Here is a 25,332-nt window from a genome sequence, read left to right on the forward strand (position 1 = left end):
AAATTTCCCGTATATCCAAATTCTGTCCATTATAACATTTGCTGCTGTTGTTGGAAGATCAGTCAGGGATCACGCACTACATTTAGTTCTTATGTCTTCACCTCTTTTTTTTTTTTTGGTCACGCTGTGTGGCTTCCGGGATCTTAGTTCCCTGACCAGGGATTGAACCTGTGCCCCCGGCAGTGGAAGCATGGAGTCTTAACCACCGGACCACCAGGGACTTCCCCTCTTCACCTCTTTAGTCTCCTTTATTCTAGAACAGTTCCCCAGCCCTCTTTTGGTCTTTTGTGGCAGCACTGTTGTTGCAGAGTCCTGGTCACTGGTTTTGCATAATGTCCCTCTACCTGGATTTGTCTGTTTACCCATGATTAGATTCAAGTAAAGCAATTCTGGTAAAAGTACTGCTGTCAGTCTCATTGTGTCCTCTGCAGGGGCAAAGCAGTTTAAGACGTTTCTGACAGCTTCCAGAAAATGAAGAAATGGCTCGGAGATTATTTTGCAAAACCTCTTTAAAAATTTTTTTACTATGGCTCTGCTAGATCAAAATATCCATTTTTAATGTGTCATGTTTCCTTAGAGGTTTATTTCATGGTAGTGAGATAATTCAGAGAACCAGAATGTTGTTAAGAGAGAGATCTTCTTATAAAATTGTTCTCTCCATTTCCTTCTAGATATCCAGACCTGGGGACTTATGACTGTAGTACCTTTTGTGTACTTGTCTCCTGGGGATTTAGTAACTTCACGGATTAGTTTAGCTCAGTTTTTTCAACTATAAAATGTGGATGTAGTCACACATTTCAGGATGTGTTGGGTGGCTTTAGTAGTGTCCTGGAGTTGACTTGTACTGGTGTGCGCAAGGCAACTGTTACATTTTCAGGAATTTTGTGTGCTGGTTGTTAAATACGTTGGTAGCTTGAAACTGACCACAGTGGCATCTGGGCCCCTGGGCAACGCCATAGACCAGTGAAATGAGCATGTGCCGCCAATGGGCTTTTCTCCCTTGGGGAGCTGTTGTTTGAACGCTGACCTGCACCCCACTGAGTGCTGGCACAAGGTTGTGCTGTGAGCTGTGGTTGAGCGTGGTCAACGGAGACTCCTGTGCAAAGAAAACCATCTTCCAAGAAGAGGTGCTGACAGTATAAATAAGACTGCCGCTATTGGGCCTGTACTGGGATCTGTCATCCCGAGGGTGCTATAACGCTCAGCCAGATGGAGTTCCTAAAAACCAGGGGCCAGCAAACTATAGCCCTCAGGCCAGATCCAGTCTGCCTTCCCCGCTTTTAAGTAAAGTTTTATTGGAATTCTGCTTCACCCAGTCGTTTATGTGTTGTCTGCGGCAGCTTTCGCCCTACAACAGTGTTGGCCAGTTGCCACAGAGGCCTTACGACTTGCAGATCTAAAATATGAGCTCCCTGGCCCTTTACAGAAAGTTTGGGGACTCCTGATCTGCACCAAACCTCCGTGTACATGTAGAATACTCTGGTCCCTCCAGATGCTCTGCCTACCTATTTTGTTTTCATAACGTGTGTGTGTTGGTTGGGACCCTGAAAATCCACAAATGTGCGTCTTATGAGAACACGGAAGAGAGGCATTGCTATGTCCTATCCCTCCTGTCTTAAGAGAAGAGCTGTCTGTGTAATGTTTTCCTGTCTCCTGCGTCCCAGACCAATTTTCTGTCAGCACACTCAGCCAGAGACGAAGCGGCAAGGCTGGAGGAGCGCAGGGGCGTGATTGAATTTCACGTAGTGGGCAATTCCCTGAACCAGAAGCCCAACAAGAAGATACTGATTTGGCTGGTGGGGCTGCAGAATGTGTTTTCCCATCAGCTGCCCCGGATGCCAAAGGAGTACATCACACGGCTTGTCTTTGACCCGTAAGTTGTGCTCTGCTCTTTCTTCTCCCTTTTTTCCCTCTTCTTTCTTTCTTTTTTTAAAAATTTTTTGGCCACGCCACATGGCACATGTGATCTTCGTTCCCCGACCAGGGATTGAACCTGTGCCCCTTGCAGTGGAAGCGCCGAGTCTGAACCACTGGATCACCAGGGATCACCTGTCCCCTTTTTTCCCTTTTAAATGAAAGAGGAACTACTCAGATAGCCGTAGTCACCCACTGAGTCCTGCTGCCTCTTGTCACACTGTGGATACACAGTGGCATCACGATAATTGCCATGGCTAAAGGCATTACGATTAATTTTTCAACAGTTTGTCAATTTTTTGTTAATGAGGCTTTGTATTTTAAGTTGCTGGTGACCATCCTGTGCATCATTCATTATAGCAATGAAGGAATATATAAACGCTAAGAAGGCGTCCCATTTTTTTCACAGTCAAAATATTCTTGATTTTGGTATCTTAACTAGATACCATTGTTGCCAGGGTCTGTAAACCCTGAGAAGATTACTGGGGTATTAGACAGGTTAACTTTGATAACCCATTACATTAAAAAAAAAAAAAAAGCAAAAAACAAACAAGTAAACTTCCCTACTTGAATGTATTTTAACACATGGAACCCAGTAGCCTATGTGCATTGTGATCCATGCATGGGACTATTCAGAGTGACGTTTTAGACAGAAGGCCTGACAGGATTCTGGAATGCAGGTTTTAGCAAAAAACCTGGTTGTACCTGTGGATTTGGTTTTCTTTTCCACGTTGTTTCCGTGCTGTTTTTGAGTGAGACTAAACTCTTCAGAAACACATACCATGTTTGTTCCTGCCTTTGTGTTCTCCCTCTGGACTCCCACTGTGGGTCCGTGGGCATCAGGGGTGGCCCTGTTGCAGCACCAGTCAGCACCTCCCCACACGCTTTGTTCTTTTTTTTTTTTTTTTTTGTGGTACGCGGGCCTCTCACTGTTGTGGCCTCTCCCATTGCGGAGCACAGGCTCTGGATGCGCAGGCTCAGTGGCCATGGCTCACGGGCCCAGCCGCTCCGCGGCATGTGGGATCTTCCCGGACCGGGGCACGAACCCGTGTCCCCTGCATCTGCAGGCGGACTCCCAACCACTGCGCCACCAGGGAAGCCCCACTGTGTTCTTTATTTGTAACCTCAGAGCCTCCTTAGGTGGCTGGCCTTTGTCCCCACGGAAGCTCTGGTGCCATCTCCGGCAGGCAAGCTTGCTCTAAAAGTCCACAGTAAAGAATGGTCTGGCGAGATGGAGGAGGTTTCCGTGGAAAAATCAAGAAGAAACAACCCCCTGCTTTTCCTGGCTGGTTCATGAGGAACACCCCAAACAGTATATTTGTATAACCAAGAGAAGTAAAACTTTGACATAATCTTATTCTTTCAGGAAACACAAAACCCTTGCTTTAATTAAAGACGGCCGTGTTATTGGTGGTATCTGTTTCCGAATGTTCCCATCCCAAGGATTCACAGAGATTGTTTTCTGCGCTGTAACCTCCAATGAGCAAGTCAAGGTAAGCGTGACCCAGGAGCATCCTCTCACTGCGTGTGTGTGTGTGTGTGTGTGTGTGTGTGTGTGTGTGTGTGTGTGTGTGTGTAGCGTACACGCTTCCTTGTATCCACAGTCAGGCTCTACCGGGTTTTGTTGGACCTGGGCGCAGGGTCTGGGGACACCACACAGCCCCTGGTGCAACTCAGGCAAAGTTTACAGCAAGTGAAGAGATATTTGAAAACACGTCTCAGTGTTACTGATCATTTCCACGTGCAGACGTGTCTACACACACCTGGGGACAGTGCACCACCAGAGGGGTGTGGTGCGATGTGGATTAGGGAGATGATTTAGGTGACTCACACCTCAGAAAGATTTCCTATGACCTTATGCCTAATGGGGGACAAGGACTAAAGAAATTCTGTCGGGGAAGTCATGGCATTTGAATAAATTTATTACTGAGTTTCAGAAATATTCATGCAGGTTTGGAATGTGGGTCTTTCTGGAGAGTGTGTGTGTGTGTGTGTGTGTGTGTGTGTGTGTGTGTGTGGCTGATTTGCCTTCCCGATTGTACTTGGCATGGGTCCCTTCCTCCCCAGGAGCCAGACTGTCTTATTGATAGTGTGCTTGGCATTGCAGTCTGCCTGGAATAAATCAGATTCTCAGTTGTCAGAAAGATTTAGATTGTGTTGTGTCGTCCTCTGCTGCTTTTGTGAAAGTGGAACCAGAAATGTGTCTTCAGGCTATAATTCATTTGGTACTTTGGGAGCCCTAAAATCACGCAAAAATACGGCAGTTGGTGGAAAGATAAGTAGCTCAGGATTTGATGGCCGCTGAGAAAAATTATTGGCAGGTCTAAGGCAACGTTGTCCAGTGATATATAATGCAATGGGCAAATGTGAGCCATGTATGTGATTTTGAATTTTCTAGTAGCTACATTAAAAGAAAAAAAGAAAATAGGCAAAAATAATTCTAAAACATTGTACTTTCTTTTACTCAGTATATCCAAAGTGTTGTCATCGCGACAGGTACTCAGCATCCAAGAATTATTGAGACATTTTACATTCTTTGATTTGTACTAAGTCTCAGAGTGTATTCCGCACTCACACCTGTGTCAGTTTGGACTAGCCACGTTTCAGGTGCTCACTGGGCTTGGACAGTGTGGGCCTAAGGGCATTGTTGCCCTTCTTCAGCTACAGTGAAGCAATGCCAGTTACAGAAACCAAAAATGGATCTCTGGAAGGAATCATGAGCTGCCTGCCGGCTGAAACCAGGGCCATGGGTGCTTTTGGCTTCATTAACAGCTCTCCTCTGTGTAATGGTCACGGTGCCAATTAACAGCTGCTGTGGTTTCCTCTCACAAAGCACAAATGGGGCTTTTTGTCTTTGACTCACAAGGACAGACAAAATTCATCAGTATCAAATTCATCATTCTGACCGGAGAAGGTGAGGGCCCACATCTACCTGAAACCGATCTCTGGCTCTTTTTCAAGGAACTTTGACTCTATATCTTTAGATGGTACTGTTGCTGTGCTTATCACAGGTTTATTTCCCCCTAGCCAAAGTGAGAAACAGTAAGTGTCCGGAATTTAGGAACTTACTTAAAAGAAAAATTTGGTTTGGCTTTTCATAGGGAGAGGAGCTGGAAAATATGTCCTTGGTTTATAATTTCAGAAGATTGCCTAATTTTTGTTTGCAAAGAAAGCTACACCAAGCAGCTTGTTTGGAAAGGTTGGTTAAGGTTGCCTTGGACACTTTTAGGATACCAGAGGGAAACTAAAGCTGTTTAATATGAATTGGATGCTTTGTCTTATTACTTCCCAGAAGGGCAGTGTATATTTTTTCCCTCAAACCATGTAATTTTCTAAAGACTTGAAGGAAGGTGGCCAAACATTACAAACTGAGTAGGGAAAACTACAAGAAAAGCCACCTTTTGTAAGTGACTTAACTGGTTTTAGAAAATGAAGGTTAATCTTTCAAAACTGGATAGAATGGATGCATGTGATGGAAGTCAATTCTGGTGGCACTTATTTGTGAAAACAGAAAGTTCGTAAGTGGAGGTTTACAATTTTGATTTGAGATATTAAAAATCTTGGCTAAATGTTACTTTAAAATTTGCACGTACTCAGTTTGGAGACTAAGCTTATATACAAATTCCTGTGAATGCTTTAAATAAGATTTGTATGTGAATTTATCTTGCCCAAAACACATGCAAGATAACATTTGAGAATTTACTTAAAGCTCCTCATCTGGTTTTGGAATAGCTAATCTAAGAACTATTTGGGTTTGACATTATATGCAACTTTAAAGTTACATGGCTAATACTTAATTTACCATAGTAAGTAGTTAAATAAATGCTGAAGTTACCAGGTGGATTTGGAAAGGAATCCTTTTGGTGATAGTTGAAAATAAAGGCATACAAAGGAGGGAAATAGTTCTGGGGTGAAAAATCTAAACATTTGCATATAATAGCTTAACACTGTTAGTGCCTCTTTAACCAAGGAAGTACACAGAGAGGATTCAAGTTAAAAGGCACAGTCCCTACTCACAAGCAGTTGGAATCTGGAAAATTTCTTTGGAGAGATGACAGATTAGTGGCTGTTGATGAAGAATACCTTATGCAGGTTTTGAGAAGCTATTTACAAAAGAACCATTATTTTTCTGCTTGAGTAAAATCCTTGGATTGTGGGTGAAGGGGAGAAAATGTATAGTTCTATTAGCTGCTTACAAGATGGTGTATAGAGTGAAAGCCTAACTCTCTTCCATCAACCACATCTAGGTTAAACTCACTTCTAGGTTAAAATGAGTTTCATCAGAGGACACATTTCTTACTGATTCCTAGATATTACTGTTCTTGTGCACATGCAGTAGCCAACCCTTCCCTTTTCTCCAGTTTTTTCCCCCCCACTTTTCTTTAAAAATTATATTTAATTACATAGGTCAGGCACAGATACATTTTCAGAGAAAGCAAAAATCCCATGCCCCCTTCCCCCTGCTGTCCAGTCATTGTCAGCCTGGTGTGCATCCTTCTAGTTGCTTCTCTATATTATGTACATGGACATGTACCTGTCTGTGTGGTGTGTTGTTGTTTACATAACTAGAATTCATACTGTACATAATTGAAAAAAAACCTTTCCATTATATCTTAGGGATCTTTCAACTTTAGTACATAAACGTGGTTATTTAAATGTATATTTAGATCAATTAAAATTAAATAAAATTTAAAATTCAGTTCCTTAGTCACTCAAGTCCTCGGTAGCTGCATGTGACTAATGGCTACCATATTGGATAGCATAGATGAAGAATATCTCCATCGTTGCAGAAATCCCTACTGGACAATGCTAATATGGAACTACTTTATTCTTTTTATATAGATTTGCCCAATGTAGACAGACCATAATTTATGTAACTGTTCCCTATAGAAGACATTCATATTTATTTCCAGTTATTTTCTATCACTAACAGTGCTCTGTTTGGAAATGATTTCTGGACACTGAAAAGCGGCATCGCTGTAGGAATGGCTATGGCCAGAGTCTCAATTTAAAAACTTACTTCCAGATCACCCTTCTCAGTGGGCTTACCAATTTACACTTTCACCAGTGGTGCTGGAGAGTGCCATTTCCCTGGGTATTGTCGACCTTAAAGAAATTTGCACATTGCTGAGTGAAATATTGCATCTCGTGATGGAGTGCTCTGATTACTATTGGGATCAAACATCTTTTTTTTTTAATTTCTTGGTTATATTTATTGCTTGTTCCTTTGATGATTTATCTTTTTTTGTATTGATCCTATCGAAGGTATTATTTATGCATTCTTGATGTTAATTTTTTATAATATCTTGTATATCTATACCATCCCATTTTGTCATTTTGTTTATGGTATCTTAAATTGCTTATGAAATCTGTAAAAGAAGTTTTAAACTTTGAAGTAGTCTACTTAATAATCAGTCTTTTGTGCTTTCGCATTTTATATTTTCTTTAGGAAGCCTTTCTATATCCCTAGGTTATAAACCCACTTTCCTGTACCTTTTTATAATACTTTTGTATAGGTTTATTTTTCCTTACATTTAGATTTCCAGTCCGTCTTCTTACCACTTGACAAAACTTCTTTAAGGCTTAGCTTACACATCTTCTTTTCCTTCTCCCTCTTAAATATCTTATAGCCTTTTTCTCTGTTATAGGTACAAATACATCACTCTGTACCAGGGCTGTGCAATAAAAATACATCTGTGAGCCTCAAATGCAAGCCACATGTGTAATTTAAAAATCTCCAATAGTCGTATTAAAAAAAAAGTAGAACGAAACAGGTGAAATTAATTTTGATATTTTCTATTTAACCTAGTGTGTCCAAAATACTGCCATTTCAACATGTAATAAGTTTAAAAGTCATTAATGAGAGTTTTTTCCCCTGGTGTGTATTTTACGCTTGTATGTCTCATTTGGACTTGTCACATTTTCATCGCTCAAAAGCTACACATGGCTAGTGGCTACCATATTAAACAGCCAGTTGTATATGTAATTATGAGTTCTATATGTCTATCTTCCCCATTTTACTATCTTCTCAAGAAGAGAGAGATGTCATTCGTCTTTTTATCCGAGTTTTATTCAAACTCACAATGTGTCAGTGTTGTGATATGTTTGGGAAAAGCTAACATGTCCATGGGTAATATCAATGGAAGAATAATTTCCAGAATAGGGAGATGGTAATACACTTCTCCTATGTACTGGGCAGACTGTCCCTAAATATTATTATGCTTGGTCTTGGGATCCATGCTTTAGAAGGGTATTGTTATACAGCTGCGGTCCCCAACCTTTTTGGCACCAGGGGCCAGTTTCGTGGAACACAAGTTTTCCACGGACCGTGGGAGGGGTGGGGGGAATGTTCAGGCGGTAATGCGAGTGATGGGGAGTGATGGGGCGCGGCAGATGAAGCTTCGCTTTCTTGCCCGCTGCTCACCTCCTGCTGTGCGGCCCTGAAAAGTGTGACTAGATTGAGAAAGGGTCTTCCTATCATGCCATATGAAGAACAACTGAAGCTTGGCTTCGTACCTGGGAGGTAGGAATGGGCATGGGTGAGGGAGGATAATTTTCAAGGGTTTGGAGAGTTGTTAAAAGCAGGGACCAGTCTTTGTTATTCTAGGAGTAGAACTAAGGTCAATAGGTAGAAGGAACAAGGGGTCAGATTCTCAGGTGAACATAGGAAGAACTTCCCAACCATAACAGTGGCTGAAAATTAATTGGTCTAAGGACTGAGCGAGCACCCTAAACTGGAGGTGTTCTAGCAGCTCACGTTTCCAAGGTAGATGGCAGGAGACTTCTGGTGTCACATGGGATAGAATTAGACCAGATGACTTCCAAAGATCCTTCTCCCCTGTGGGCCTGTAGTTAGGTCCATGATAACATACCTATGAGTGTGTTTGAGTTCTTTAGAAAAGTGTGTCACCAAATTCTAAAATATTGATGTGAAGATATTTGTATGCGGATGCTTGGGTTTACCTTCATCTTCTTTTTATGAGATTCTAAAACCATCCCTTTAAATTTATAGATTTTTCTTCAAGCATTGTACATCACCAGGAAATCTGGTACTTACTTTTTTTTTTCATATTTCAATCATTAATTTATTTAACATTGTTCACATATTTAGTTACTTCCTAATGTCTTCTGACTCACTCAGAGGTTCGGGGCTTCTCAGACTGCTTGGAAAGGTCTGATAAGACCAAGTTGAAAACCCTATGTACATGATGATACAGTTCTTTGGAAGGGCTGCTGATTTGTTGTATGCAGGAAACACCTGGATTAGTTAATATTCTAGTAGAGATTAGCCTTTCTCATTTGCATTGCTCTTTTCATCTCAGGTTCTCAAATACTTTAAACATAAGCAGAAATTCATAATCAGTATTTATTCCAAAAACCTCTTTATTAATATTCAATGTGTAATCTCTAGGACTGAATGAGAAGCTTGTAGCCTTGGTGTGTTCTTTTCGAAGAGCCAGAAACTTGTATTTTCAAAAGATGATTGTATCTCCATTCAGGGATTTTGAATTTGTTTGGTTTTACAGCTCATTTTCAAAGTTCAGAAATGCAAGAAGGGTGTTGGTGTTATACTGGCAATACATACTCCTAAATTTGCCAACATTTCCCAGTGAAAATGTGGGACTTTCTTTTCTCCAGAACCTAATATATTTGTCTGCATACTGACTTGCCCACAGGGCTATGGAACACACCTGATGAACCATTTGAAGGAATATCACATAAAACATGACATCCTGAACTTTCTCACCTATGCAGATGAATATGCAATTGGATATTTCAAGAAGCAGGTGGGTTTTTTCACGTGCAACCCTGTTCTGTCGTTCCTTTTCTTAATATGCACTCAGGTAGCTTTCATGCAAATAAGCACCCACCCTCTGCCCCCCACTGTTTTCTGCTTATAAGAGGAGCATCCATTTATTTTGCAAGCCTTAAGCCAGAGCTGAGCTTCAGTCTGGACTAGAGGGTATGACCAACACATTGTAAGTACTAAATAAATGTTTGTTGAGTGAATGAATGAACGTCATCTATAATGTGCTATCCCCAGGCTGAGGAGAAATTCCCATTGCTGGGGGACTAGAGTTCTCCATGAATGAGAGAAACAGATTCAGTCTCTGGCAGACCTTCATTTATGACAGCAGAGAGGAAATTATGATGTTTACAAGGGGTTCCAGACCATCCTGGTCCAACAGCACACAGGCGGCTGGGAGCTTGGCTGCTTCTTAGTTCTTTCTGTCAGAAGTTTCCATCTCAGCACTCTGAGGATTATACTTTGCTACATATTTTTTAATAGTGCTCTGTAATTCTAAATTCCTAAACATTTTCCATTTACTTTTCTGATGACAAAAGTAATGTATAGTTACTGTAGAAATTTTGGAAAATGAAATGAAGCACAAAGAAAAGAAGAAAAACTGCTTGTAATTCTACCACCCAGAGAAATTTACTGTTAACATTTTGACAGATACTCTTCTAGTATTTTTTCTCTGTGTGTGTTTGTCTGTATATAAATACAAAAATTGGCTCATTATTGCATGTAATGTAATCACTTACGTGTTTAACTTAATATAGTCTGACTTTTCAAATATGATTTTTGATGCTTCTCTGAAATTTTGTTGTATAAATGGAGAATAATTTATTAAACCAATACCACATTTGGGGGACATTTAGGTATTTTTTTAAGTAAGTGTCCATGTGTGAATGTGCGCTTCCAGAAGTATTTAAGGTTTTGTTATGCACTGCCAAATAATTTCTCCTCTTGTCAGCAATGTATAAGGGAGCTCAGGAAACAAGTTCATAATTGAAAAAAATATATATTTTTTTACCGCTTTCCTAGGTGACAAATTGTGCATGTTTGCATTTATTTGATTATTGTGAAGTTTGACTTGTTTTTCCTTGTTCATTGACCCTTTGTATTTCTTCTTATTTTGAATTGCCAATTCATTGCATTTTGCCTCTTCTTCTATTAAAATATTTATTTTCATATTGATCTATGAGAACTCAGATATATAAAGATAGTAACCTTTTATTTTATGGTTTTTCTCCCGTTTGTCATTTGTTTTTCCACATTGCTTATGGATTTTTTTTAATGTACAGAATTCAAAAAATTTTATTACATACAATCTATTAACCTCTTTTTAAAATACAAGTCCTTATATGATTAGAAAGCTTTCACTCCTCTGATGGCAGATAAGTAACCTCCTATTTATTTTCTCCTCATTCTTTAGGATGCCTTTGTGACTTTTGTAATAAAACTCACTAGAGAGAACTCAATGGGTTTGTTTTACTGGGGGCTTGAGTGTCAGCTTTCCTAGGCAGTAACAACGTTGTAGAGAAGAAATCTCAGGCATGCTTCTTAAATGACTTGTCTGTGGTCCCCTTTGAGGCTGATGTCAATAATTGCTTGGAAAATAAGTTTTTGCTAAAAGAGGAGGCAGGAAATTTAAAGTCCAAGTAATTTTCTGCAAAAATTTGAAATAGGCACCATAAAGAAAGTCGTTATAGATATATGACTATATGCCCTAACTATATTATTACAGCTTAAAGTATGTAAATTAATATACTGCAAAGCGTTAATATCACTGAAACAACCACTGTCGTGATGGTCTGGAAGTTTGTCTGTTTTTTAATAAATTTATTTATTTTATTTTATTTTTGGCTACATTGGGTCTTTGTTGCTGTGCGTGGGCTTTTTCTAGCTGGGGGGAGCGGGGCTACTCTTCGTTGCGGTACGCGGGCTTCTCATTGCGGTGGCTTTTCTTGTTGCAGAGCACGGGCTCTAGTCACGTGGGCTCAGTAGTTGTGGCTCGCGAGCTCTAGAACGCAGGCTCAGTAGTTGTGGCGCACGGGCTTAGTTGTTTCGTGGCATGTGGGATCTTCCTGGACCAGGGCTCGAACCCGTGTCCCTTGCATCGGCAGGCAGATTCTTAACCACTGCGCCACCAGGGAAGCCCGTCTGGAATTTTTTTGCCTGTCAAGTAGGTGTTTCATTTCCTCAACATCAAGGTTCTTATTGCTATATTTTTGGACAAATTTTGCTTTCAGAATTTAGATCAATGTTAGTTATTGATTTGTGGAGCATCCTAGAGGTCCCCTGTCTACTTTGGGAGAAATTGTGCAGTTTAATGCAAAATTAAACCTTATTTTTACTTAATAGCCATTTTTGTTAAAGACTTTTTAATATTATTTGTGTTTTACTAGGTTTATTTTTTATGTTGAATTGCTTCCTATTTGCACAGTTGATTTTTGATGTTTCTGAACTTCTTGGAAGGGTTTCATGCTAATTCTCCCCAGGATAATAGGATGAGAGCTTGGACCTGTGCTGGGCACCAAGACAGGCCTAGCACATAGTTTGCACTCAGAGAGGATGTTTGATGCACAGGCCTCTGTATAAATGAAATTATTGACTTTGCAGGGTTTCTCCAAAGAAATTAAAATCCCTAAAACCAAATATGTTGGCTACATCAAGGATTATGAGGGAGCCACTTTAATGGGATGTGAGCTAAATCCACAGATCCCATACACGGAATTTTCTGTCATCATTAAGAAGCAGAAGGAGGTAAGTACGTGACTGACTCGGGGGAACCCGACTGGTCTGCGCACACCAGTCTCTTTTGGGGTGAAGTGTGCATCACTGGGCTCTGTGGGTGTGGGTCTGCTGGGTACCATAACCTCGGTTTGCTCTGTTTTGTCTAGGTTTCTTCTTTGAAGGTATCCTTTATCTTCTCTCTAAATCACCACTTCTAAGGGGGTCAGTACCTGTTAAATTGGTGTAAAATACAAAACTTGTAAAATATGATAGTAAATCTTAATTTCACCTTCAAGGCCTCTTACATGCTGGCCTCATGCATCCTTCTCAAACCCGCCTCTTCATTTCCCTTTGTAAACTACTCTCCAAAGGCTGTTACTGATGCTTTAACCCTCTTGCTTGGTATCTTCATCTTTTACCCACTTCCTCTCCCAGTGCATGTACACACACACACACACACACACACACACACACACACACACACAGATGGGACCACTTCCGCCTGTTTTCCATTCCTCTTCGAACTTCTTGAGCACTAGTTTGATCCACTCATTTGAATTTCAGTTAGTCATTACCTTCCATATTTATCTTAGTTTGTATTCACCTCTCCTTCTGCATTGCACGTTCTGAAGGCTTATACTTCCAAATAGTAAGTGATTTGTTATCTGAAGAGGACTCTTTTTTTTTTTTGGCCGCACTGCATACATGCGGGATCTTAGTTCCCCGACTAGGGATCGAACCCACGCCCCCTGCAGTAGAAGCGCAGAATCTTAACTACTGGACTGCCAAGGGAAGTACCAAGTGATTTGGTATCTGATGCTGGGGTGAAGTCTTTTATGCATATGAACTAAAAGAGAAGCAGTAAAGGAAAACGTTGATAGATTTGACTACATAGTAATTTTTACATTTCTCTAGGTCAGGGAAAAGAAACATACGGAGATCATAATTAGGGGAGTGTAACAGAAGCCGTTTATTAAATGAATGAACTTTATGTGTTAAGCCCAGGATCATCCCCTTGGTCCCCCTAGTTCTTGGAGTTCAAAAACTGGGAATTTGCACCTGGGTCACCCCACATCAGTCCCACTTGATACTTCAGTTATTCATTCGAGTGTACTTTTCTCTAGCGAGTAACAAAAAAGACCTCTGCCTTAAACCTGTCTTTGTTTTGTGGTTTCTGTTCATTTCCCTGATCCCAGTTCTTAGTTACTTGTCAGATGTCACTGACATAACAGATGTAAAGCTCCTTACGCAGTGTCTGGTGTATAGTAGGTGCTCAGTAAGTATTTTCCTTTTACTTGAAGTAGCTCAGAGTTGTTCTTATGCTTCCCGTGGAAGTGAGCAAAAGGCTTTTATTAAATTAGAAAATAAAAACAACCTCTGTTGTTTCTTGGTCAGAGACGTCAGCCTAAGACAGAATTCCACATAGGGTGCTTGGAGAGTTAATACAAGCACAGCAGGCTCCTCTCCCTGTTCTCCGCTGGGCTTAATGAGCAGGTCTGAATTCGCAGCCCGTTGCGCAGAGCTATTTTAGATGGCAGCAAAGCCTCAGCTTTTGAGAAGACAGCGCCCCATCCCCTTCCCCTTTCTCTCCCCTTGGATTCCTCCCCCGCCACCTCCCTCTCAGCCTCCAGCCTTCCCTAATAGGCGCACCACTGAATGCATGAGAGATCGGAGGTCGCCCTAAGAAGGTGTTTGGATTCACGTAATATCTTCTTCCACAGAATTCAAGTGATTTTTACAAGTGTCATTTATTCCAGCTCTGGAAACCCCCTTGGGGAAGGTAGGGACGAATAGTGGGAAGGAACAAATTGTAGGGAGATGGAGGGTCTTCCCCGCCGTGGAAGCGTACAGAGCAGTCACTTGTGGTTGTGGTTAGCAGGGGTGGAGAGAGAACCAGTGCAGTTGCACAGGTGGAGCGGTGGGTGGGAGCTGAGTGCTGTGGGGAGTGAGGACTCCAAGGCAGGGTGGGATGCAGCAGCCCTAGCATCATCTCACATCTTCGGAGGTGGCGTCATGGGACACGTGTCTAGACGGGGTGGCCTGGAAGGGAATCAAGCATGAGCAGAGATTCAGAGCCCAACATAAGTGGATTCATGGGTATCTGCACACCTGGGACCATAGGCGTGTGGGTGATGAAGGCCACTACTTGAGGAAATGTGAACAGGCCGTGAGCAGGCAGGACTGAGTGTGGGTGTGTCTGGGGGGCTGGGAAGTGGGGGTAATTCTTAAATCTCCGTTCACATGTGAGGCTACGTGAGACTGGGCTTGGAGGGGCCAAAGTAAGAGTGAGGAAAAGCAATGGGATCTTTGTAGGAAGACATGCTAAAACTTGGTGAAATATTAAAGATGGGGGAGTTGCCCCCAATTTTCTGTTTGGGAAGACTAACACCAACAGCAGTGGAATGAGAGACGGATTTGAGTAGAGAAAGATGACAACATGGTGATGAAGTGAAGATATTTTCTAGGGAGGTGAAGATAAGAGACTGGAACGGAAGTGAAATGTCTTTTTCTCCAAAGTGATCCTCAGAGGTGCAGAGAGGTTGCGAAGCCCCCCGCACCCCACCTCTATTACCAGTCACCTCAAGGTGCTACCTGAGGATATGGAAGCCACCTGCTAGGCTGTCACATTTGAGGGCATCCTTGGTGAAGAGAAAAAACTTTCAAAATTATATTTGAAATTATATTTTCTGAAGGCCTTCATATAAGAAATTGTCATTGGAATTCTTTCTTTAAAAAACTTTTTTACTGAAATGTAGTTGGTTTACAATGTTGTGTTGGTTTCAGGTGTACAGCAAATTGAGTTATACACATCTATTCTTTTTTAGATTCTTTTCCATTATAGGTTATTGCAGAATATTAAGTATAGTTCCCTGTGCTATGCAGTAGGACCTTGCTGTTTATCTATTTTATATATAGTAGTGTGTATATGTTAACCCCAAACTCCTAGTTTATCCCTCCCCCCCATCCCCTTTGATAACCATAAGTTTGTTTTCTGTGCCTCTGAGTCTGTTTCTGTTTTGCAAATAAGTTCATTTGTATCATTTTTTTTTAGATTCCACATATAAGTGCTATCATATGATAATTGTCTTTCTTTGTCTGATTTACTTCACTTAGTATGATAATCTCTAAGGCCATCCATGTTGCTGCAAATGGCATTATTTTATGCTTTTTTATGGCTGAGTAATATTCCATTTTATGTATGTACCACATTTTCTTTATCCATTCATCTGTCAATAGACATTTAGTTTGTTTCCAAGGATTCTTTTTAAAAAAGACTTGGACTTAAAAATAAATGCAGAGCATCGTTTTAGATATGCTCTGTCCCAGGTGGTAGCCACTGGCCACACGTGGCTATTGGGTGCTTGCCGCATGGCCAGTCAAAGCTGAGATGTACCGTAAGTGTAAAATACACTCTGATTTTGAAAACCTAGTGTGAATAAAAACATGTAAAATATCTCATAATTTTTTTCTCTTGAGCATATGCTGCAATGATAATATTTTAGATATATTGGATTAAATAAAAATATATTGTTAAAATTACACCTGTTACTTTTTTTTTTCTTTTTTTTAAAGTAGTTACTGGAAGATTTTCAATTACATGGGTGGGTTACATGATATTTCTGTTGGACAGCCCTGAGTAGATTTACCAGGAATGTATGTTGCCAGTCCCATTCATTTTATGAAGTCCTATGTTTAATTGTTAAGGTTATGCATTCATGCTATGGCATTTACCAGGCTTATGTCTGAGATCAAGCAGTTAGGAGCTAGAATTTTTTTGTTTTCCTTTGTGAATTCAATTAATGACTGCTACTGTTTTGCGTTTTCCAAAATTCAGTTATGATATGGTTAATCTCAAGATGGTGAGTTGTGAGGGCTATTTTATTTTATTTTTTCCTTTCCTTTTTTAAAGGGAAACTGCTCTGGAAATAGTTACCTCAGGGCATTAGGAATTATTTTATAAAACAAACGGACACCTCTCAAGATTCCCTAATCAGTTCTGGTGGCCCCCATCCTGGTTGTGTTGCCTTTGCTCATTAGAGCTGCGTTTTGGTTGCAGACAGCATAGGTTGGGGCTCAAGCCTTGAAAAATGTGAATAATAGGAAAGCCGTCCTCCCAGGCTTTGGGGACTTCGTGAGTTTGTCTGCCCCTCGACTAGAAGGGAACAGTTCCTGGTCAAGGGATGTGAAGAGGTTCTGACGTTGCCTGGGCTGCTGCGGCTGAGGCTCCCGGGGAGGGGGCAAAACATTTGGCGCTTATACTAAAGAGGACAGTGGGCCCTTGGGGCAGTGTGTTCTCTCAGTATTGGCTTCTTTTCAATGGAAGGGAACAAGTATTCAAAGGCGGCTGGGTGAATGACATTAAAGGCATGGTATAATAGAATGCTTTCATGTCTTACTGTTTAATAGCATTCACCCTTTTGTTTCCTGAAGACTCAATTTTGTTAGGAAAATGACTCCATAGACTGACTTAAACTGTGGCCACAGACTTCTGTCACTAAACGTATTTTTCTTCTTGTGCTTTACAGATCATTAAAAAGCTGATAGAAAGAAAACAAGCCCAGATTCGGAAAGTCTACCCGGGACTTTCCTGTTTTAAAGATGGAGTCCGGCAGATCCCCATAGAAAGCATTCCTGGAATTCGTATGTATAGATCTTCTTCTAAAAGCAAAACCTTTTGGTAATGCCATGACAGTGTTGGAAACAGTTATACCAGAATGTAGTGATTTGGAAAGCTTCCTCCCCTGTCTGTCTCCATTTGTGTTATTGTAGTCTTTAAGAAGGGAGCAAATGCTTTCCTTTTACATCTTTTCTCTGTTGCCCAGTGCAAACAAACCGGAAGAGAACTTAGTTGACCTCTTGTTGTAGCTGTTAATGTCCGTCGGTTATGAGAGCCTGTTATTTGTGACACCGTGCTGGACACTCCCCATATGTGACCTTGGTGGCAGGGAATTCTACTCAGAGGGGAAGGTTGAGTCTCAGGATGGTTAAGCCCTTTAGCCTTAAACAGCACATGGCCAGTGAATGTCAGGAATAGTAGCAGCCCCATCCTGGCCTCCTCGAGACATCTTGCTGTTGGTACCCTGCCTCACTGCCCTCCTGGGTGCAGCCTGCATAGAACTGTGCTTGGGCTGAATTAGTTTCCACAACCCTCTAAACAAGATGATTGCAAAGCATATACTTCGTTTCAAGTTCCCTATTTTAGAGTAGTTTTCCCAAGGGTTCTTCTCTGTGAGTATATTAGAGGTGAGTTGTATTGGGTTAAAACAGCTGTTTTTGTAGATCAAAAGCTATGAATATTGGTACTTTCATTCGGTTCAAATCCAGGATCATCCAGTATATTGAAGATTTAGTATAAACAAAACCAAAGCAAACAAACTAAAATTCTCCAGAGAAAATAAGACATTATATGGGCAAGATATATTTCTTCATTACAGAGTATACCCTACAGCAGATCTTACTTTCCTTCTCAGACCTGGAAATTTTGCTTCCGTGTATTATCTTATTAATAGCTCCCCTGTCACTGGATGCCTACATGTGCCAGGCATTCTTCTGTTTGTTTGTTTGTTTCGTGTGTTTTTACATATATCAACTAATCTCAAAAGGAATCACATCAGCTCAGTTTTGGAGTTCTGTTTTATAGGTTGATTAACAGAGGCAAAGGTTGACTAACTTATCTCGGGTACATTAGCTTTTAAGGAGAGAACAAGAAATCAGTCCTGGTCAGTTGGACTCCAGGCTGTGTCTTCTTTCTGCTACAGTAAACCATCTTGCATTACAAGCAGGGTCTGCCCCAAATAAACTAGAGACCAGGACAGAGTTTGTTCCAACCTAAAACAACAGCTTAACTCTTTCACAGGGTGATTAGCAAAAACCGTGACTTAGGGTTTTAAAAAAATACACACCCACAGTACCAGACATATTTGTTTTTTATGCTTTCCTCTGAAAGGTTGAAGTTCCTGCTTTAAAAAGTACTAACAGACAGAGCAATGTCAGTCTTGGAAATGTTTTGTATTGTTAGGTGTATGAGGAAGTAAAGAATTAACTGTAGTTAAGTTCAGACTCTGCAGATATAGACATTTATTGAGTCGTGGCTATAATTTATTGTATTTTTGATAACTATTAAATATGTTATGCTCTTGACCAAAAGCAGTTCTCATTCAGTGTTTAATTTTGTTGATATATAGGAGAGACAGGCTGGAAACCGAGTGGAAAAGAGAAGAGGTAAGTATGATGGGCCAGAGGATATTAATGCAAGTGTTCTTTTTCCCCTCCCAGAAACTTAGAGAAAACAGGCAAACTGATTGTAGTCACCATCACACCACTTGTTAGGTTTCAGTTTTCATAAAAAATTCTGGAATGGTTCTAATTTTAAGTTTCTGTAAAAATGAGCTGGAATCACTTGGCAAGAGAAGAGAAAACTAATCATTGTTCCTTCTTGTTTATTCTTTTCCTTTCAAGTAAAGAGCCCAAAGACCCCGACCAGCTTTATAGCACCCTCAAGAGCATCCTCCAGCAGGTGAAGGTGGGTGTTTTGTTTTCCTTCACCTCATGCAAATATTTTGAAATGATTTCCCACATGGCATTTCCATATTAGATACCTTACTTTTTTCTTTACCCAAGAGCCATCAAAGCGCTTGGCCCTTCATGGAACCCGTGAAGAGAACAGAAGCTCCGGGATATTATGAAGTTATAAGGTTCCCCATGGGTAATGCCATTAACATTTTCTAAGTATAGATTTAAAACTCTCTGGATGGCGGTGTGGGGGACAAAGGGGTGCCGAGGTTGATGTGCACTCTTCTGTTGTAGGGTGGAGGGCCGGTGGAATCAGAGCAGGAGGGGTAAAGGGGAGGGGATGGCCGTGTTCATTAGGCTCCCGCTGCTGCCCTGTAGCGCCCACACCATCGATGCGAGCTGCAGACAGCACTGGAGATGAGAGTCAGCTGTGTGGACATAACCTTGATTATATTCAGTTTGGTTGCAAATGGAAAAACAGCAGCTTGTTCTCTTGATATGCTTGGAGAGTCTGAGAATTTTTGAAGGTAAACAGACGAAGTTAGATCAAGCCGCTTGACTGCTGTACTCTTAGATGGAGAAATAATCATTAATGCAGCCCTTGATTTTCCACGCTCTTGAAGGAGACTGAGTGTCGCTAATTATACTCCTATTTTAAGCTTGGTCCCACATCCCCAAACAAACAAAAGAAATGCCTTTAGAAATGTAGAATTGTGGAATTTGCTGCTGTGTCTGCACCAGGCTAAAAGGAATGATTAATTGAGTCAATTGAGAATCCCCAAATTAAACTAATTTGGCATTGTGCAGATGACAGACCACGAGCTGAATTTTTTTTTTTTTTTTCCAATCAGCTGTGTGGCCATTTTTCTGGAGAGGGCCTGTATCTTCTGTCCCTTTTCTACCTGGTGCTAAGAAGGTATTAAGATGTGAAAGGAAGAGTGAAAGGGATCCATTAGCTCCCCGATAACAGAGTTATTTGTAGATTTTTCTGTGGCATTATCACACGAATGCTCTACACAGTGGTGGTAATGATTTCAGTAGTCTCTGGTCCTTAAAGTGGACACACATCCGTACGCTTTTCTTTCCCTTTTCTATCTGCCTCGCTTCTGTGTATTTCAGTACATGAAAATCAGAGTAAGTGTTGAAGGAGTGTAGAATTCTGAATGGAAGGCTGACTTGGGAATCAGTATTTCCCAGGATGTGAAAAATCTGCTAAAACCCTTTAAGTCCATTTCCAAACTTACCTGACCTTGGCATCCTCGTCACCTGGGCTGCCTCAAGTTCTTTTGTGAAATGCTCAAGGGAGGTTGCGTGAGCCTGGGGAGAACGGTTTTCGGCCCTGTCCGTGTGCACTCTGAAGCCCTGCGGTGGCAGGTCCAGTGGGTCCTGTCTGTCATAGCCAACTCCCAGCCTGCCCTCTGGAAGCTTTCTGCTTGGTCCAGCCAGAGAAGGGTGGGAACCTCGCCAGCCGGACGCCACTTGTGCGCACAGCTGAATGCTCGTGAGGGGACAGTTGACCCCACTGAGCAAGGCCAGTGGTGGGCTGAGGTGTGCGTAAGCAGCGTTATTGAAAACAGTAGATGGTGCTCTTTGGTTGGAGCCATGCTTTGTTTTCTTGGGATGCCCTTGCCCCGAAGATGGTCATGTCTTTGAGGACAGACTGACAATTGGTAATTTCACTTTTTCTGTCATTGCCTTCATGGCTTTTTCAAAAAACATTTCTTCTCTTCCCCCCCACCCCCATGCCCTAAAAAAACCTCTTTTCTTCCATATGGATGAGATCCAACCTGTTTCGTTAAGGAAATGGCATTCAGTACAGCGTCTGAGGTGTGGCCCAAGCTTCCCACACATGGGTAGCTAGGCAGGTAGGCAGGGCTTTCCTATTTACCCAGAATTCCCAACTTTTGGGGATTTAATGAGTAATTTAGTGGTGTCTCCATGTTTGTTTTCACTAGTGTTCAGTCACCTTCTTTTGTAACCCAGGCCATTTGGTCAACCAAAAGCTTCTAAGAAGGCCAGAGGAAGGAAGCTGTTATCTATAACTTTAGAATGGAAAGGAAATAGAGAAAGGAAACATGCAGAGTTGGTTGTAATTATTCAGAAAGCTCCAAACACTTTCATGATTTGTTTCTGCTGTATTTGAGGCTCTCCCCATCGCTCCTTTCCTCCCGCCTTCCAAAAACTAGTGGGGAGAGCTTTTGTGTAAACTTCTTTGTGTCAAGTTTCATTTTTTCCCCCTTTACTTTTTTTTTTTTTCCTCTTTTGGTCACACGTCTCTTCCTTCTAAACATCGTAAACATGATATCAGGCAGCATATCCTAAGTGGTGGGCATTTAGGTGGGAGGAGGGTAAGCATCCAGTTTTACCCAGAGAGGCCGGTTCCACTGCTCTTTCTTTATTCAACGAGAGCACCTCTTCAGCTGTTCAGTTACACTCAGGTGACACGTTTACTGGGCTATTTGTCAAGCCTTTGTGTAGCTTAATACTTTTCAGTTTTTCTCTCCCTCCGAACTATTTCAGTTAGAGAAGAAAGAAAATGGAAAGTTGAATTCACAGATGTGATGACATACTTCTAACCAAGATAGGCTTTATTTAAAAAAAAAAAAAAAGGCTTTAGTCAAAGGAAATAGGTGAAAGCAGATATTTCCTATTTTTCCTTTGGAGTTTTGTGGTAGATTAGGATTTTGCTGCAAATGAATTTCTCCCCATCCCATTTTGGGATGTTGCACATAAGTTTATTTATCTTATTAAATGATAATCCCAGTGTATTTGGTTGTCAGTTTCTCTCCCTCTGGAAAATTTGATAATATAGTGGGAATTTGGGTTGTTGGTAGTCAGAAGTATTTCTTTAGTGATTTTGACTTATTTTTTCATGCAGAGTTTATATAATTTTTTTCATATTCTTTTCCATTTTGGTTTATTACAGTTCCCTGTGCTATACAGTAGGACCTTGTTGTTTATTTTATATATAGTAGTGTGTATCTGCTAATCCAATTTAACAGTTGATATAATTTTTTTTTTTTTTTTTTTTTTTTGCGGTATGAGGGCCTCTCACTGTTGTGGCCTCTCCCGTTGCGGAGCACAGGCTCCGGACGCGCAGGCTCAGCGGCCATGGCTCACGGGCCCAGCCGCTCCGCGGCATGTGGGATCTTCCCGGACCGGGGCACGAACCCGTGTCCCCTGCATCGGCAGGCGGACTCTCAACCGCTGCGCCACCAGGGAGGCCCTAGTTGATATAATTTTTAATGATAGAACCAGACTTAGAGACAACTAGGGACCTATAAGTAGACAAATGTTAGCATCTTCTAATCTTCGTGGAATTCTTTAAATTGGTTCTGAGAGTGAAGATTAAAGAAGCCTCATTATATTCTTACAAGTTTAGATGAAGCATTGTTTTCCTTTGTAAAATAATTTAAAGCAAGTAGATATATTGGGAAAATATTCTTTTTGACAATTGTCTCGCAAGGCTTACTTGCTTTAGAAAATAGATTATTAAGTAAAGTTTGTCATTCTTATTTCACTGATGGAGCATGAAACTAAATTCACTGGAACCATTTTACATGCAAGGTCACTGGTATATTTGCAGATGTATTTATGATCTGTTTCTCCATTTTAGTTCTATCTCTACAGCACCAGAACAACTGTGAATTTAGAGAAACAAACCAGTCTGATTGTTCTGATTTAAGTAATGAAATGATTCGATACAAATGTTCCACCTGCTGTGCTCCATGTATAGACAAAGCCTCTTCTGTATAATTCTGAATGAAGAGCTAACAGTACTTAGTTCATCGTACTTATTGCTGCTAATCTACTTAGCTTCCTCGTGCTGAAGAGGGGATTGGGCCAGATGACTAATAATGGTCCCTTCAATGTTAAAACACTGTGATTTTGCACAGGATACCCTCACAAAAGGAAGAACATAAGACTCAAGAACTGTTTTCCTTGATCATATGAATTTCTCTTAAAGAAAGATATTGGGATGGTGAAAATGTGATCAAACTGATGACATAGATTTCTTTCCCCATCTCACTTTTGTCAGCTGGTTGGTTTAAAAGGAGTCAAAGATGGCTAATATTTTTTTTTCCTGTGCAGATCTGAAAACCATGAGCGAACGCCTCAAGAATAGGTACTACGTGTCTAAGAAATTATTCATGGCAGACTTACAGCGCGTCTTTACCAATTGCAAAGAGTACAACCCCCCTGAGAGTGAATACTACAAATGTGCCAATATCCTGGAGAAATTCTTCTTCAGTAAAATTAAGGAAGCTGGATTAATTGACAAGTGATATTTTTTTCCCTCTGCTTCTTAGAAACTCATCAAGCAGTGTGCCTAAAGCATGGTTTAGTTTTACAAAGAATTGGACCTAATGTATTGAAGATACTTGTAATCATTAGCACTTTTAAAAAACAAACAGAAAACCTCCTCTTAGCTTTTCAGATATGTATTTAAATTGAAGTCATAGAACATTTTTATTTTATGGAATAGATTTTAATCTATTCACTACAATTAATGTCAACTTTCTATGGCATGTCCATTAGCTGACTATTCAATAATAGATGATCAGGGGTTTCCTCAAAATTTGTATATGAGGAAATTGCACATAGTACCAAGATTTGGGGGAATGCAGAAAATTTTCAGACCATGAATGTTTCCCTTTTTTTCTAATGGAATGTGAGAGTTTATTTTTATTTTATTCTGAAGGACTTTAAAGGAAGGGATGCATGATAAAAAGCCCGTAAAAGGTGAAATATGTGATGTTTGAAGTCTCATGGTAGACTTTTTATATATATTTTTAAAAAACACTCATCTAGGTGAGGTGCTTTGAGCAGTTCTGAAAAAAATGCAGTTCCAGAAAGCGACTACTTTGATTCCTAAGGAAGAAATTCTAAATAGTGCAAACTTTTATAAGCATCTGGGTTTTTGATAATTCTGTCTACCTACAACAAACTTGTGAGTGCATAACCACTATTTTAATGATTTCTTTCTCTACACGAGTGTGTAATACTATATTTGACTTTGCTTATGCAGGCCGTAAGTTCCAAAAGGCAATTTCCTGGGCCACAAAGGCATCCATTTGAAAACACCTGAGATGGAATCAACATACTTTAACAAAAAAAAGATGTATAATCTATTTAATGTATCAAATTTAGTGAATCCTTGTTCTATTAAATAAGGATTTTTTGCCCTTTCTACAATACACACAACCCCCCTGATACTGTATTTATGAACATTTTTCCTTTTGCATCTCCAGATTATATTCATTGTCGGAGATGAATTAAATTACCACCAAGATTTGCTGTCAGTATTTTAATACCTACGTTGGTATATATACCCAGGGTAATACTATCCCACTAAAATCCATCATACAACCTTATTAACCCGTCTTGGGATTCCAGCTTAGTGCTTGGATTCATTTCCTGATTAACACTACATTGAAAAGTGGGACGTCCGCCATCCCAACTCTGAGAGAACCAACTCATGTAAAACAAACGAAGGCCACCTTGATGGTCTCGACACTAATTTTTATGATACAAATTTATAAACTGATTTTTGTAAAGGACTAGGTTTAAAGGTATATTTAACTTGATGTTTTCTATCAGCATAAAAGAATTGAAATGATTATTTGATAGACATTAAACACAGTTGCCAGAGATAATCTGCATGAAGGAAAAAACCCTGCAGATGGCTGTGAAGTTGGAAGGATTGTTTTTAATGTGTAAGATATATTCAGAATGCTCACAACTGAGAAATGCCTCAACTTTTTAAAGTATAAGAAACCACCTTGTGTGGCATCTGGATTTCTAATGAAGAAGGATGATACAGTTTGGATTAAGTAACTTGGACTGGTTTTCCACAGTGCTTTGTACTGGATCTGCCGAAGCATCTGGCCAGCTTGGTATCCTGTGAAAGTTTGTTATTTTCTGGGTAGACATTCTTATAGAGTATTGTCTTTAAAATCAGATTGTCTCTTCTATATTGAAAGCATTTTTATGTTTTCTAATTTAAAAATTAATATTTTCTTATAGATATTGTGCAATAAAGCTGAAGTAGGATGTGTGGTTTTTGCAAATGCTTTAACAGCGGATAAAATTTTACATTTGTAAAATTAATATATTGTACTGGTACAAAATAGTTTTAAATTATATTTTAAAAAGCTCTTAATCTGGTGGTGTGTTTTCTTCTTCTGGCAGATTGAGTTTACAGGGCGAATGTACGATCTGTTTGATGACTGATTACATCCTTAGTTCTTAGGTCGTAAGCATGTCGAGGAAGGTGTTCAGAATTGTTGCATTTGTGTGAAGTTTCAAAAAAATTCACAGCCCATCAGTGAGAGATTTTCAAGAGGAGAGACACTTACTGTGTCTCTGGAATGATCCACTGC

At 40.4% G+C, this 25,332-nt stretch overlaps 1 protein-coding gene across 2 annotated transcripts in view; it reads left to right on the plus strand.

Annotated features, from left to right (window-relative positions):
• Nucleotides 1–25,107, plus strand: part of KAT2B (lysine acetyltransferase 2B) — a 103,437-nt gene extending 78,330 nt beyond the window's left edge. Inside the window, exons 10-18 of one of the 2 annotated variants that reach the window (XM_060011535.1) lie at nucleotides 1,665–1,873; nucleotides 3,281–3,407; nucleotides 9,591–9,701; nucleotides 12,323–12,466; nucleotides 16,963–17,077; nucleotides 18,622–18,658; nucleotides 18,896–18,959; nucleotides 19,058–19,142; nucleotides 23,042–25,107. In XM_060011535.1, coding sequence (XP_059867518.1) covers nucleotides 1,665–1,873; nucleotides 3,281–3,407; nucleotides 9,591–9,701; nucleotides 12,323–12,466; nucleotides 16,963–17,077; nucleotides 18,622–18,658; nucleotides 18,896–18,959; nucleotides 19,058–19,142; nucleotides 23,042–23,235 — 1,086 coding nt within the window. In that variant the 3' untranslated portion in view covers nucleotides 23,236–25,107. The remainder of the gene's footprint in view (nucleotides 1–1,664; nucleotides 1,874–3,280; nucleotides 3,408–9,590; nucleotides 9,702–12,322; nucleotides 12,467–16,962; nucleotides 17,078–18,621; nucleotides 18,659–18,895; nucleotides 18,960–19,057; nucleotides 19,143–23,041) is intronic. The other variant, XM_060011536.1, reaches the window with a different exon arrangement.
• Nucleotides 25,108–25,332: the final 225 nt, after the last annotated feature.

The sequence above is a fragment of the Delphinus delphis genome, chromosome 4, assembly GCF_949987515.2.
Source record: "Delphinus delphis chromosome 4, mDelDel1.2, whole genome shotgun sequence".
Classification (NCBI taxonomy): domain Eukaryota; kingdom Metazoa; phylum Chordata; class Mammalia; order Artiodactyla; family Delphinidae; genus Delphinus; species Delphinus delphis.